Genomic DNA, 14931 nt, shown 5'->3' with positions numbered 1-14931 from the left:
TTGCAATATTGATCAGTTTTGGGCAACTACCTTCATAAAAGATACTCAAATGTTAGAAAACGAATAAAAAACAACCATGATGTGGTCTTTGTACACCAGTATCAGCAAACAAATCAAGGTGACATCCTCACTGGTGGAAGGAGAATACATCTCACTACCTTCAGAGGAGGAGATTCTTCACTCACAGGGATGAATTTATAGAACATTTTGATAAAAGATGATCATGCTTACAATACTTGTTCCAGTCATCAGCAAGCCAGACTTGACCAAAAATTGAATGTGGCTCTGGCCAAACTAGCTTGAGTAATTATAAGCAGAGAATTGCCTAATATAGGCTTCTTCGATGCCAGTTGCACTGCAGTCTCCGAGGAGAGGTGCTTCTTTTTACTATGCCCTGAGCCCCAATGTGTACACAAAGGGCTTTTTAATACCTAAGAAAGTTGTTTTTTCCTGCTTTCTCGAACCGAATGAGGTGGAGTGGCCTCAGGGCTACTCCAACAAGAGGAGAAGATTTGCTTGAGGAACTCCCGCTCAGCTCTGCATCTGGGGAGGCAGAAGAGGCTTCCACTCTAGGAGGAAGATCAAAGACTTACACTGATCCTCCATCTTCCAAGCTCTAGACATCTGAGAGCATGGAGACTTCCAGCCACATCAGTATCAGACTGGTTGTGTTTTGTTCCTAGGCACTAGTAACAAAATATGTCCATCAGTAATGGACATTTTCCTACCACATACACAATCCTTGAAGCCATTGATGGTGGACTTAGTGCTGGACATTTTCTGTGAAGAATTTTTATTTATTTATTTTTTATTTAACACTGGCTGTTTGTGGGATTGCCAAGACAGCAAGACCATATAATAGAAAAAAAAAATTTTAAATTAAAGATACTAAGATTTCACAAGAAAATAGATGCTGTACATATCTGTGCAGAAACTCGGACGAAAAAAACCCCACGAAGGGGCTCATGAGGCAACACATGCACAGCAACTCCCACACATGCTCAGGAGAACAAAGGCTCTATGAGCTAAGAGAGAAGGTCCGTTCAGTGCCATTTGATGATGATATCCATATGTCATGGATAATTCAGTTCTGCTTGTCGACAGAGAAATATTTCTTCACAGAAAGGGTGGTAGATGCATGGAATGTCCTCCTAGAGGAGGTGATGAAGACAAGAATGATAATGCAATTCAAAAGGACATGGGATATACATGTAGGATCCCTAATGGCTAGAGGATGGAAATGAAAAAACAAAGTAACTTGTGTTAACTTTAAGTGTAACATGTCTGGTTGGGGATACCTGCACAGCGCAGCATGTACTTCCTTAACATAACGAACACAAAAAAAGGGAAATGCAACGTAACTTCACTATGTAGTTGCCAAAAAAAATATGTATATCACTTTATTCTTTTTGATTTTTACTTCTTAAATAATTTATCAAAATTTAAGTATTATTATTAGTATTAATGCCGCATCCGCAAGCCTGTCAGCTTGTCTCTGCAATTAAGTCAGAGACCGCCCAGTCTATTCAATCATTTGCGGCTTTACACTGTGTAAATCAAACCTCCCAGTCTTTGAAAAAAATCTTAAGGCACTGAATATCTCATATCACAGTGGAGGAAAACTTAAAGAGTTGAATATCCAGGGCACTCGTCTAAGTTAGCTCGACGATGGTCGAAATTTCACGTTACCCGCTTCATCAGGAGCCTACGTATATCATCTTACAATTGGATATTCGTTTTACCTCCTTTCTTGTTCCAACGTTCAGAAATAAATCAAACACAAATTAATAACTTTAAAGTACTTAGCTTTTTTTTGATGGCACGATGTTGCTGAATCCTTACATGGGACAGTGTGTCTCCTGCTTATTTTTCAAAAAAGGAACAGAGACCACTTTGCCGGTAGGCATCAGTTTAAATCTTACTGTGCAGAGATTTACACAATCTAAAGCTGCAAATGACTGAATAGACTGGGCGGTCTCTGACTTAATTGCAGAGATACGCTGATAGGCTTGCTGATGCGGCATTAATATTAATACTTACATTCAAGGGCGGATTGTCCTATCGGGGGATCGGGCATCCCCCGGTGGGCCGGTCGCTCCAGTCACGTGGTCTACCATGCGCGGCCGTGACTGAGCCGCGCTCGGCAGATCACGTGATGCGTCCTGGGCGGCGAATCCCCGGGCCAGTCTTCCTCGGGAATCCGCCGCTGCTTACATTTTGACAAATTATTCAAGAAGTAAAAATCAAAAAGAAAAAAGAAAAAAAAAAGAATAAAAAGTGATATACATATATATTTTTTGTTAACTACATTGTGAAGTTTCGTTGCATTTCCCTTTTTTGTGTTCGTTTGTTCAACGTGGGATTTGTTCAACTCTTTTTCTGATTTTACTACCTTAACATAAGACATGAAGGTAACCTGCATGAAGGCATTTACTACCTTAAACAACTTGCTGAGCAGACTGGATGAACCATTTGGGCCTTTATCTGCTGTTATTTAATATGTTACTATTCAAGGCTTCACTAGAAAGCTCTGGAAAAGGCATTCTAAGTTGGTGCCATCAGATGACATCACTGATATATAAGACTTTGATGAACTGCTTGTCTTTAAAGAAAAATGAAGTCTTCTCCCACAAGAAATTGTAGAAGTTAATGAAGGCCTACGGCACAAACCTGGACAGTTGGCTTTGAGGTCAGTTTGTCTGGGAGACCTGGAATAAGGACTGAATGGCTCCGGGGACTGTTTTGCATACTGTTGCTGCTTGTGGTAGTACTGCTCAAGGTCAGGTTACTATCCAGCTGCAACATGGAACTCAATGTCAGGTCTTCAGATGGCCTGGAAAGGAAGGAGAGGGGAAAATGACAGTTTATCATCTCTCACTACACATTTTGATTACAGGGCTTACATTTATTTTTACATTTTTTTTTGTAAATGATATTTTATTGAACAATTGGTAACATGATAATTTAACTCGTATCAAGGTAAATAAACTTCACACACAAATATATGTAAATTCTCACTATTGCTCCTCCTCCAGAGGAGGGCTTGGCTGCAGAGCTGCTAAGCTTTTTGCGGCACGATTTTATAAATAGTGGCTCAGGGGTGGAAGGAGCACAGGATCATGCGTCCATCTTGTTCCATGGTGCTAGTGCCCCCTGTATTTTTACATATTTAAAAGATTTATTTAACAGCTTTTATATACCGGTATTCGTAGATACATCATATCGGTTTACATAGAACGTAACGCGAAAAATACATGGAACAGGGAGAAGAGAAACTTGGAGGGGAAGCATCAACGGACTAGAATAATAATTGCATAAATAATATAATACAGGTTACAATAGAAGCAGTATAGGCGTTAATAGGAGAAAGCTATATATACAGAGGATATGAAGAAAAACATTGTTGGGTGGTAAATAAGGTATTAAAACGGAAAAAAGCGAGGGGAAGGAAGGAGGGGAGGTTAACAACACAGGCGTTTAACGGGGGAATAATATACATAGAGCGGAAGTGGGATAAAAACTATATATACAGTGGATATGAGATCAGAAGATTGTAGGGTTGGCCAAAAAGACATGAAAAGGGAAATATGGAGGAGGAAGGATGGAGAAAATATTAGCATAGGAGCAGGGAAGAAGATTAAAATATGTAAAATTATACTGTGCGAGGGATAGTAATTATTCTAAATAAGATTATATTGTGCTAAAAAAGGAAGAGGATCAAGTAAGGGGGAGGCATTAAGAGGAGGGAGTAAAAGGGGGGGTCATTTTGTAGAGGGGGTTTATTGAGTAAAGGCCTTTTTTAAAGAGCCAGGTGTTAAGTTGTTTTTTTTTAAATTTCTGAGTGGATGGTTCTAGACAGAGGTCAGGGGGGCATAGCGTTCCAGAGGTTGGGTCCAGCAATCGAGAAGGCACGGTCTTTTGTAGATTTGAGATGGGTGAACTTGGGTGGGGGTGTAATAAGGGTTCCTTTGTAAGTGGCTCTCGTGGGTCGGTTGGAGATGAAGAAACAGAGGGAGTCATTTAGCCAGTGTATGTTGTGGTTGTGGAGGGTTTTGTGTATGAGGGATAGGTTTTTATAGAGGATGCGGTAGTATACTGGGAGCCAGTGGAGTTCTTTGAGGACTGGGGTAATGTGAACATAAGAACATAAGAAAATGCCATACTGGGTCAGACCAAGGGTCCATCAAGCCCAGCATCCTGTTTCCAACAGTGGCCAATCCAGGCCATAAGAACCTGGCAAGTACCCAAAAACTAAGTCTATTCCATGTAACCATTGCTAATGGCAGTGGCTATTCTCTAAGTGAACTTAATAGCAGGTAATGGACTTCTCCTCCAAGAACTTATCCAATCCTTTTTTAAACACAGCTATACTAACTGCACTAACCACATTCTCTGGCAACAAATTCCAGAGTTTAATTGTGCGTTGAGTAAAAAAGAACTTTCTCCAATTAGTTTTAAATGTGCCCCCTAGTCTTTCTACTATCCGAAAGAGTAAATAACCGATTCACATCTACCCATTCTAGACCTCTCATGATTTTAAACACCTCTATCATATCCCCCCCTCAGTCTTCTCTTCTCCAAGCTGAAAAGTCCTAACCTCTTTAGTCTTTCCTCATAGAGGAGTTGTTCCATTCCCCTTATCATTTTGGTAGCCCTTCTCTGTACCTTCTCCATCGCAATTATATCTTTTTTGAGATGCGGCGACCAGAATTGTACACATTATTCAAGGTGCGGTCTCACCATGGAGCGATACAGAGGCATTATGACATTTTCCGTTTTATTCATCATTCCTTTTCTAATAATTCCCAACATTCTGTTTGCTTTTTTGACTGCTGCAGCACACTGCACCGACGATTTCAATGTGTTATCCACTATGACACCTAGATCTCTTTCTTGGGTTGTAGCACCTAATATGGAACCCAACATTGTGTAATTATAGCATGGGTTATTTTTCCCTATATGCATCACCTTGCACTTATCCACATTAAATTTCATCTGCCATTTGGATGCCCAATTTTCCAGTCTCACAAGGTCTTCCTGCAATTTATCACAATCTGCTTGTGATTTAACTACTCTGAACAATTTTGTGTCATCTGCAAATTTGATTATCTCACTCGTCGTATTTCTTTCCAGATCATTTATAAATATATTGAACAGTAAGGGTCCCAATACAGATCCCTGAGGCACTCCACTGTCCACTCCCTTCCACTGAGAAAATTGCCCATTTAAGCCTACTCTCTGTTTCCTGTCTTTTAGCCAGTTTGCAATCCACGAAAGGACATCGCCACCTATCCCATGACTTTTTACTTTTCCTAGAAGCCTCTCATGAGGAACTTTGTCAAACGCCTTCTGAAAATCCAAGTTTACTATATCTACCGGTTCACCTTTATCCACATGTGGTCAGTTTTGAGGGTGTTAAGGATTCTGGTGGCGGAGTTCTGCAAAATTTGTAGAGGTTTGATGGAGGCAGTGGGGGGGCCAAGGAGTAGCGAGCTGCAAGAGTCAATTTTTGTGAGGATGGTGGCCTGAAGGACTGTGCGGAAATCATTTAGATGGAGAAGGGGTTTTAGTTTTTTTGAGGTCTTGAAGTCTGAAAAAGGATTTTTTTTATTGTGGCATTAATTAATTTTTTTAGGTTTAGTTGGTTGTCAATGACGACACCGAGGGTTCGGACATTCTGGGAGAAAGGTATGATGTAAGGGGGAGTCACTGCTGGAGGGGGGCATGGAGCTGTGGTCGGTGGATATGATAAGTAGTTCAGTTTTTGATGTATTTAGGGCCAGGTGAAGGTTTGTGAGGAGGAGGTTTATTATTTATTTATTTATTTAGCACTTTTATATACAGATATTCATGTAACAAGTTACATATCACTTCGGTTTACATTATAACGATAACAGCACATAAGAATGCATTACATTAAACAAGGATGAACAAACTTGGATCCATGGAACTGGGTTTAACAGAGATGATAAATAAAAGATCTTTACTGGAGAGCCGGATACTAACTAAGGTATAGAGCCCGGTGCCTAAGAAGATGACACTGGGACCAGGTATAAAGGAGGAAAATTTGTTAGATCGTCTGCAAAAGCGCAGCTTGCTTGAACAATGGTCTACTAGAGAACAGCATAATAGACTAAACAGGTCATCTGAATTCAGAGAAGGCTTGGTCGAACAACCAGGTTTTGAGTTTTTTTTTTTTTTTTTTTTTTTTTTTTTTTAAAGGTGATCGGGCACCGTTCTAGCCGGAGATCTGGAGGGAGAGAGTTCCATTGTGTTGGGCCTGAAGTGGAAAGAGCTCTCTTCCTTAATGAGGTTTTGATGGGGGGGGCATAGAGGGTGTCTCTATAGGCTGATCTCACCGGTCTGGAGGGTATGCGTGGCCAACGTGGGATCTTGAGCTCCAGTGGGGTGAAATTGTGAATGGCTTTGTGAATGATCGTTAGAACTTTGTACAAGATTCTGAATTTGATTGGGAGCCAGTGCAGGTTCCGCAAGATGGATGTAATATGATCTCTTTTGTTGGTCTTGGTCAGAATCCTTGCTGAAGCGTTTTGTAGCATCTGTAAGGGTTTGATGGTATTAGCTGGGAGGCCGAGCAAAAGTGAGTTGCAATAATTTTTGAAAAGATGATTGCTTGGAGAACTGTATGGTAGTCTTGGAAGTGGAGGAGAGGTCTCAACCGTTTTAAAACTTGAAGTTTAAAAAAGCAATCCTTTGTGGTGTTATTGATAAAACGTTTGAAGCTCAGTTGATTATCCATGACTCCTCCAAGGTTTCTGACTTGGGGGGAGAAGGCTGGTTGAATTGAGGGGTGTGTGTTAGACACTGCATAATTTCCATCTTGTGTGACGAGGAGGAGCTCGTGGCGGTGAGGCAATTTTCCCAGATTTTGAGGGCCTTGGAGAGGGATTCCTGTATTGGGATATGTATTTGAACATCATCCGCATAAATGAAGTAGGAGAGGCCGGAGTTGGAGAGGAGTTGGCAGAGGGGTAAGCAAGTAAATATTGAAGAGGGTGGAAGAGAGGGAGGATCCTTGGGGAACGCCTTGTGTTAGTTTGATGGGTGTGGATTCCGAATTCCAAATTCTAACTATCGGGCCGATGCAGTAAGGTGCGCTCAAGCTGAGCGCACTGTTAGCCCCCGTTTGGCCGCGCGTTTTCCACTCGCTATTTTTACCCCTTATATAGTAAGGTGTAATAGCATGTGGAAAACGCGCGGCCAACCCCCCCGAAGCTAATAGTGCCCGCGACATGCAAATGCCTGTTGATGGGCCTATTAGTCATTCCCGCGCGATCCAGAAAGTAAAATGTGCGGCCAAGCCGCACATTTTACTTTCAGAAATTAACGCCTGCCAAAGGCAGGAGTTTAAGTTCGGCCGGTACCTGGAAAGTGTACAAAAAAGCAAAAAAAACCTGGTTTTCTGTACACCCTCCGACTTAATATCATAGCGATATTAAGTCAGAGGCCCCAAAAGTAAAAAAAAAAAATATTTTTTTTAAAAATGTTAAATCTGCCTGCGGCCCATGGGTTGGAAGACGGACACTCAATTTAGCCAGTGTCCGTTTTCCAAACACATGGCTGTCAGTGGGTTCAAGAAGAGACGCTGGTAAAATTGAGCATTGGCGGTCAAACCCACTGACAGCCACCGCTTGTCATAAAGGAGGCCCTAGGTACGTGCTAGTGTCCCTAGCGCCTCCTTTTACCGCGGGTCATCATTTACATATTTTTTCTTACTGAATCGCGCACCCAGGAGAGTGGCCTGGGCGCGCGTCGGGCGAGCTGGCGCTCGCCGGCTCTCCCGCGGGTTTTTCTGTATCGGCCCATATGCAGGATCTGTTCGAGGTAGGATGTAAACCAGAGTAGAGCTGTTCCTGAGATGCCGATTTCAGTAAGGTGGTTAATTAGGATGTTGTGGCTTATGGTATCAAAAGCAGCGGAGATGTCAAGGAGGGCAAGAATGTAGGAGTGGCCATGGTCTAAACCTTTGAGGAGGCTGTCTGAGTGAGATGAGGAGGGTTTCTGTACTGAAGAACTTACAAAAACCGAATTGGGCAGGGAAAAGGATATTATGACTTTCTGGGTGATCTGAGAGTTGTGTGTTTACGACTTTTTCCATGATTTTGGCGAGGAGAGGGAGGTTTGAGATGGGTCAATAGTTATATAGTTGGATCGTCAGGATTGAGGTTGGGTTTTTAAGGACAGGCTTGACTACGGCCTGTTTTAGGCAGTCAGGGACTTTGCCATGTGATAGTAAGCAGTTAATTATTTCCGCTATGGGGGTGGAAATTGTGTCAGCGATGGCTAGGAGGGATTTGGTGGGGATGGTGTCAGTGGGGTGTGAGGAGGGGTTTGTTTTCTTTAGGATGGTTTCGATTTTTGAGGGGGAAGTGGAGTCAAGTGCATCTAAGATGGCATTGGGGGTTTTTTTGGAGGATTGTGGGTGTGGGTGTGGTGGAGGTGGGAAATCGGAGAAGGAATTTTGCGATCTTTTCCTTAAAGAAATGGGCAAGTTCATTGCATTTGTTTTTGGAATTTTCATCAGAGATGGGTGAGGAGTGATTTTGTGAGGTTGGCTACATATGAGAATAGGGCTTTGGGGTTATATTGGTATTCGTGGATTTTAGTTGCGTAAGTCATGTTTCGTTTTAAGGATAAGTGGATCTGTAAGTGTGTAGGGAGAATTTGTATGAGGCCATTTGGTTGGGTATGGGGTCTTTGCGCAATAGTCTATCATTCTAAGTTTGCATTTAAGTTTAAGTTCAGGAGTGTACCAGGGCTTTTTGGAGTCATATGATTGACATCTCTCTGGTGGTGAGGGGGCAGAGTTTATCGGCTATATTGTTTGTAATGGTGTTCCAGGTGGAGAGGGCAGAATCCGGGCTTGATAGGTCTAGGTGGTCAGGGGAGTTGGTGAATGAAGTGATAAGTTCTTCTTTGCTGCAGGTTTTTCTGAAGTGTATGGTGTGGCTGTGTGAGTGGTGAGGGGCAGGGTTTTGCTTAACTGCTAGCTGTGCTTTAATTAGGGTGTGGTCAGACCATGGAACAGGGGTGGAGGAGAAGGAGTTGGGGGAGAAAAAGCATGCATTAATGAAGAAGTCAAGCGTGTGACCAGCTTTTGTGTGGGAGAGGTGATGATTTGATTAAAGCCTATGGCATTTAGGACGCTAAGTATGGACTCACAGGAGAGGGGAGGGGGGAATGGTGTCCACGTGGAGGTTGAAATCTCCCAGTTTAATTGCAGGGATATCTATGTTTAGGTTGTCAGTTATAAATTCTATGAGGGGAGAGGGGTTATGTTCAAGTAGGCCGGGGGGGGGGGGGGGGGTAGTAGATTAGACATATTTGAAGTTTAGTTGATTTGAAGAGGCCAATTTCGATGCACATAATGCTTAACTATGTAACAGCAGGATACACACTGACCAATGCAAAGTAGCACTTAATACAATTTTTTAAATCAGAAAATATTGGTGTCAAGATATAGAAGTACAGATGGGTTAGGCCATTGTTAGTGAGTTAATTACTGGCTCAGCTTGCAAGCAACACTTCTCCATGAATGTAAAATTTCCCTGCTGATGGTGAAATGAACACAGAATGTGCATCTCAAGAGGTAGACAGGTACAATGATTCAATTAAATTAATTTAAGGTGGCTTCTTTGCCAGCCACCAGAGAGTGAACTAATGTAGGCAACAGTAAGCAGGAAGGAGATAGACATAAAAAAAATGCAGGGGACCCTGAAGAAGGCCCAGATAACAGAAGAGATCTCTAAAGAATGGGGGCATGAAAGGGCAATAAGGGAGGAAACAATGGGGGCATGAGATGCCTTCGAGCCACAAGGTTGAAACACGTCCTTGGGAGAGGTCAAAAATAGAAAGGATAAAATGGAAATAAGACACTCCAGAAAGGTGGTTAAACAAGATAAGGGAGATGGGGCAGAAGACAATGGAATAGGGGGAGAAGCAGCATATAATTCTGTGGTACAGTTTTCATAAAATATAATAAAAATTATCAATCTGAAACAAAGTGATTTTAATTTACAATTTTATAATTGCATTTTTCATTAGGGACACTTGCAGAATAAGTAGGGACTTTCGTTTTCAGTGTTTATGTTATTTTTTCTGGGAAATTCAATGTTATACAAAAAAAGTGGAGAAATTACTTTGCCATTGATTTTTATCCTGTTTCTTATAACAAAATCATTTTTCCCACTGATCCCCAGAGATCATCACTATTGGCCTTACTATTTAATATCTATGTAAGGCCAATGTGTAAGTTGCTATCAAGCCTGAGTCTTTACTACTGTTTTTATATGGACGATATCCAATTCTTTTTCCCTATTTAGTCAGATGTAAACACTATATTAAAACTAATCTCTATTTGCCTGCAATAAAACATTGGTTAACTAGGAAAGCAAGTTTGCTTTCTGTAAATTGTTTTCCATAGAGAGCAGGATGAATTAGCCAAGATGTGTGCGCAATTTCATCTGAACAGACTCAGCCTCCCAGCTAATGAAGCCTTGAGCTCTACTGAGCATATGTAGGAGTTCCCATGTGGGCATTACCTTGAAAGCCTCCTCAATCTATATCATAGCTAATTATAGCTAGGTAGTGGACACTCCATGGAGGTGGGTGGGCATCTCAGCTAAGCCATCATGCTATCTACAAAAAACACTGTTTACAGTAAGCAAACTTGCTTTATCCATTAATAGCCATGATCTGTAGAGTTTTGCAGTGGAGCCTTTAGCAAATAAGCAACCCGACTCCATTGTGGAGTACAGGTTACTGTAAGAATAGGTTACACAAAACTGCTCGACTGAAGGTATTTTCAGTCCTTGAGAAGATGTTCAGAGAGTGATGAGATGTAAAAGTGTGAATTGATGACCAAGTTGTAGCTTTGCTAATGTACTTGAAAGGCATTACCCTAAAATAAGCAACAGTAGAAAGTAGAGCTCAGATGAGTTTCGACTGAGTTTGTGATCTGCAGTCCTGGTAAGGGGTGGCGGTGCTGAAATTCTACTATCCAGGTGGACAATGTATGTTAGGTGACTGACACCAAGTCTGTTAGTGTCGTATGCGACAAACAGAAGTGCAGTCTGGCGATGAGTTCAGTTCTTTTCTTATACTAGATGAAGACTAGGGTTCTATGTGGTCATGAAGAAATAAGCCACTATAACCTTCGGTAGAAGATTTGGGTTAGTGGGAAGGACTATCCAATCATGGAAAAATTGTATGTATGGCAGGCATATAACAGACATGAGCTTGAACCTTGCTGACTCTGGTAGCCGAGATAATTGCTGTGACAAATGCTACTTTCCATGTCAAGAACTGAAAAGAATCCTTCTGCAGTGGCCTTAAAAGCTGCCCCCATGAGTTGAGAAAAGGCAACATTCAAGTCCCACAGAAAGGGAGGTTTTTGTGCTAGGGACTAAATATGACAGAAGCCTTTTATAAAGCTAGATATCAGTGAATGAAGAGAGAGAGGTTTAGTGTGTACTTGGAACATGGTAAGCTACTAAAGCATTGAGATGTACTTACACCGGCAAAATGGCAAGACCGGAGTAAAAAAGGAGGAGCAAGTACAGTAGCAAATGCTTGGGCTCACAAGAAAATGGGGCCAAGGTTTTTTCCAGTACCATATGGAATATCCGATCCATTTAAAAGTATAGCACTCTCTGGTGAATGGCGTGCTAGCTGTATCCAAAGTGTTCTTGACTGCTCTAGATAAAGAGAAATGAGCAAGTATTGAGCGTACATCATCATGGATTGAGGTACATAAGGATGAATAATAGAGCATTCCCTTGGTCCTGAGTTATCATAGGATCTGTCTCCAGATATATGGGGGCATTGTTGGAAAGTGGTATAAAATAATCAAACTATGTCTGTCCGAGCCATGCTTTGAGCTACAAGCAGCAAGCACGCACAGTCCTACAGCAGCTATTACACTGCCCTAGCGAATCAGCAGTAATGATGGAAAAATGTTCATGAGGCTTGTCCCCTAATTGAGGAGGAAAGCGCACTGAGCCAGTTTGAGATCACTGGGTAGAAATGAGGAAAACGTGATCGCTTTCTGTTCTGACGTAAATAGGTTAATCAACAGCAGACTCCCTAAAATCAATAGAATGTCTGTTTTCAATTGTTGCAAAGACCATTCGTGCAGTTCGAATTCTCTGCTGATGAGATCTGTCAGTGTGTTGGAGACTACTGGAAGATAGATGGCTTGTAGTACAGGCCAGTGTCTGATTGTGCTTTCTTGCAGAGAGACCATGAATCTGTGCCTCTCTGTTTGCTGACATAAAAACATAGCAGTCTGGTAGGCTGTCTGAAGTAAGATGTTCTTCCCTCGAAAAAGATGTGTGAACTTTGATAGAGCGTATCTGATCACCCTTAATTCGAGCAGATTGATCTGATAATGGCTCTGCTTGTGAGACCATGTGCCCTGGGATCAAAATGATCCCATGTAAGCATCCCTTCCCTTTTCAAAAGGTGTCCGTTGCTAGAGAGACTTAATGAGGAAGAGCACAATGCGACACCCCAACCTGAATCACATGGGGCTTTTCACTTTGGACACCTGGATTGTGATGGATAATGGTTGGGTCAGCTGATTCCACTGAGAGTAGAGAGCTCAGTGAAGATCAGATATAAAGACGAGTCAGTAGGACCACATGCAATGAATTCTGCCATACGTCCTGATGCAATGAGAACCTCTCTGGTTGTCACACTGTGAAAGGTCAGTCATTTCTTTATAAGCAATATCATGGTATATGCTTGATCTGTCATCATAAAGCAGAGTTGCTTACCTGTAACAGATGTTCTCCCAAGTCAGCAGGATGTTAGTCCTCACATATGGGTGACATCATCAGATGAAGCCCTGTCACGGAATACTTTTGTCAAAGTTTCTAGAACTTTGACTGGCACACTAAGCATGCCACTAACCCTGTGGCCACACGGGGGTCCCCCTTCAGTCTCATTTGTAGCAAAAAGTACGAGCGAAAAATAAAATAAGAAAGCATTGTCGAACCCAACTCCGCAGGGTGGTGGGTAGGTTTTGTGAGCACTAACATCCTGCTGTCCTGGGAGAACACCTGTTACAGGTAAGCAACTGATTTCTCCCAGGACAAGCAGGATGGTAGTCCTCACATATGGGTGAATAGCAAGCTACAGGCTGACTCATAATGAAGGAGGCCAAGCAGCACACAATATGTGCAACAGGACAACAACTGGGGTGCCATGATGAGGCAGCCTGAAATTCACAGCGGGTCGAGGTAGGATGAGTAAGGTTTCTACACTGGGAATAAGTTACGTAGGACAGACTGGCCAAAGACGGAGTCTTGTCATCCAGCCTTGTCAAGACAGTAGCAAGCTGCGAAGATGTGGAGAGAGCGCCGCGTCGGCAGATGTCGGCAATCGGTACTGAATGGTAGTGTGCTACTGACGTTGCTATGGCCCTTACTGAGTGTGCCTTCACTCGTCCTTCAAGTGGAAGGCCTGCTTGCTGGTAGCAGAATGCAAGAGTGTCTGCCAACCAGTTGGAGAGAGTCTGCTTATCTACTGCAAATCCAAGCTTGTTTTTGTCAAAAGAAAGAGTTGTGTGGACTTCCTGTGGGTTGCAGTGCGGTCTAAATAAAATGCAAGGGCACGCTTACAGTCCAAGGTGTGCAAAGCTCACTCACCCAGGTGAGCGTGAGACCTTGGAAAGAAAGTAGGCAAGACTATGGACTGATTTAAGTGGAAATCCATTACCACCTTAGGAAGGAATTTGGGGTGAGTGCGGAGAACCACCCGGTCATGGAGGAACCTTGTATAGGGTGAGTAGGTCACAAGGGCCTGTAAACTCACTTACCCTGCGAGCAGACTTGACGGCTACTAGGAAAATTACTTTCCATGTAAGGTATCTGAGTTCGCAGGAGTGCAGGCACTCAAAAGGAGGATGCATGAGCTGTGCAAGTACCACATTGAGGTCCCATGCCACAATCGGTGGACGTAAAGGAGGCTTAAGCTGTAATAAGCCTCTTATGAAGTGACCCACAAGGGGATGAGCCATTATAGGGGCATCCCCTATTCCTTGATGGTATGCAGAGATGGCATAAAGGTTTACGCATATGGAGGAGGTCTGAAGACCAGATTCCGAGAGATGCCAGAGATAGTCTAAGAGTTTCGGTGTGGGGCAAGAAAAGGGGTCAAAGCCCTTCTGTGTGCACCACAAAGTAAACCTTTTCCACTTAGAGCGGTAAGACTTTCGCGTGGAAGGCTGTCAGGAAGCTAAAAGGACTTGAGAGACAGGGTCTGGAGGTACGGGTGGCATAACTTGCCGTGATTCTGTGTTATGAGGTCGGGCACCGTGCCCAGGTGAATGGGTTCCTGGACAGATAGTTTGAGAAGTATAGGAAACCAGACTTGGCACAGCCTATACGGGGCTATGAGTATCATTGAGCCTCAGTCCTGTTGTAGCTTCACAAGAGTCTTGCTTATTAGCAGAATCGGAGGTAAGCTTATAGCAAACCTTGTTCCAGGGGCAGGAGAAGGCATCCATGGTTGGTGCTCTTCGGTCCTTGTGTAGTGAGCAGAAGCGTTACACTTTGTGATTCTGATAGGATACAAAGAGGTCGATATTCGGCTGACCCCACCAGTGGAAGATTCTGCTCGCAACAGAGATTCAGAGACGACTCATGGGGCTGGAAACTTCAGCTGAGGCGGTCCGCTACTGCATTCTGTGTACCTGCCAGATAAGTGACTCGCAGTAGTATTAAGTGTGACAGGGCCAAGGCCCAAATCTGCATCGCCTCTTGGCAAAGCGAGTAAGAACCTGCAACTTGGTTGCTGTTTGAACCAAGACTACCTCGTTCGAGAGGCAGTCCATGAATGCATAAAGGGCATACCGCATCTCTCGAAGCTCTAGGAAGTTAATCTGATAGGTTGCTTCGGCTTTTGTTC

At 42.9% G+C, this 14931-nt stretch overlaps 1 protein-coding gene across 2 annotated transcripts in view; it reads right to left on the bottom strand.

Annotated features, from left to right (window-relative positions):
* Positions 1–14931, bottom strand: part of EDC4 (enhancer of mRNA decapping 4) — a 324468-nt gene that overhangs the window by 147786 nt on the left and 161751 nt on the right. For both annotated transcript variants that reach the window (XM_029608825.1, XM_029608824.1), the window contains exon 17: positions 2671–2833. In XM_029608825.1, coding sequence (XP_029464685.1) covers positions 2671–2833 — 163 coding nt within the window. The remainder of the gene's footprint in view (positions 1–2670; positions 2834–14931) is intronic.

The sequence above is a fragment of the Rhinatrema bivittatum genome, chromosome 7, assembly GCF_901001135.1.
Source record: "Rhinatrema bivittatum chromosome 7, aRhiBiv1.1, whole genome shotgun sequence".
Taxonomy (NCBI): domain Eukaryota; kingdom Metazoa; phylum Chordata; class Amphibia; order Gymnophiona; family Rhinatrematidae; genus Rhinatrema; species Rhinatrema bivittatum.
This window is presented reverse-complemented; position numbering and strand designations above follow the sequence as displayed.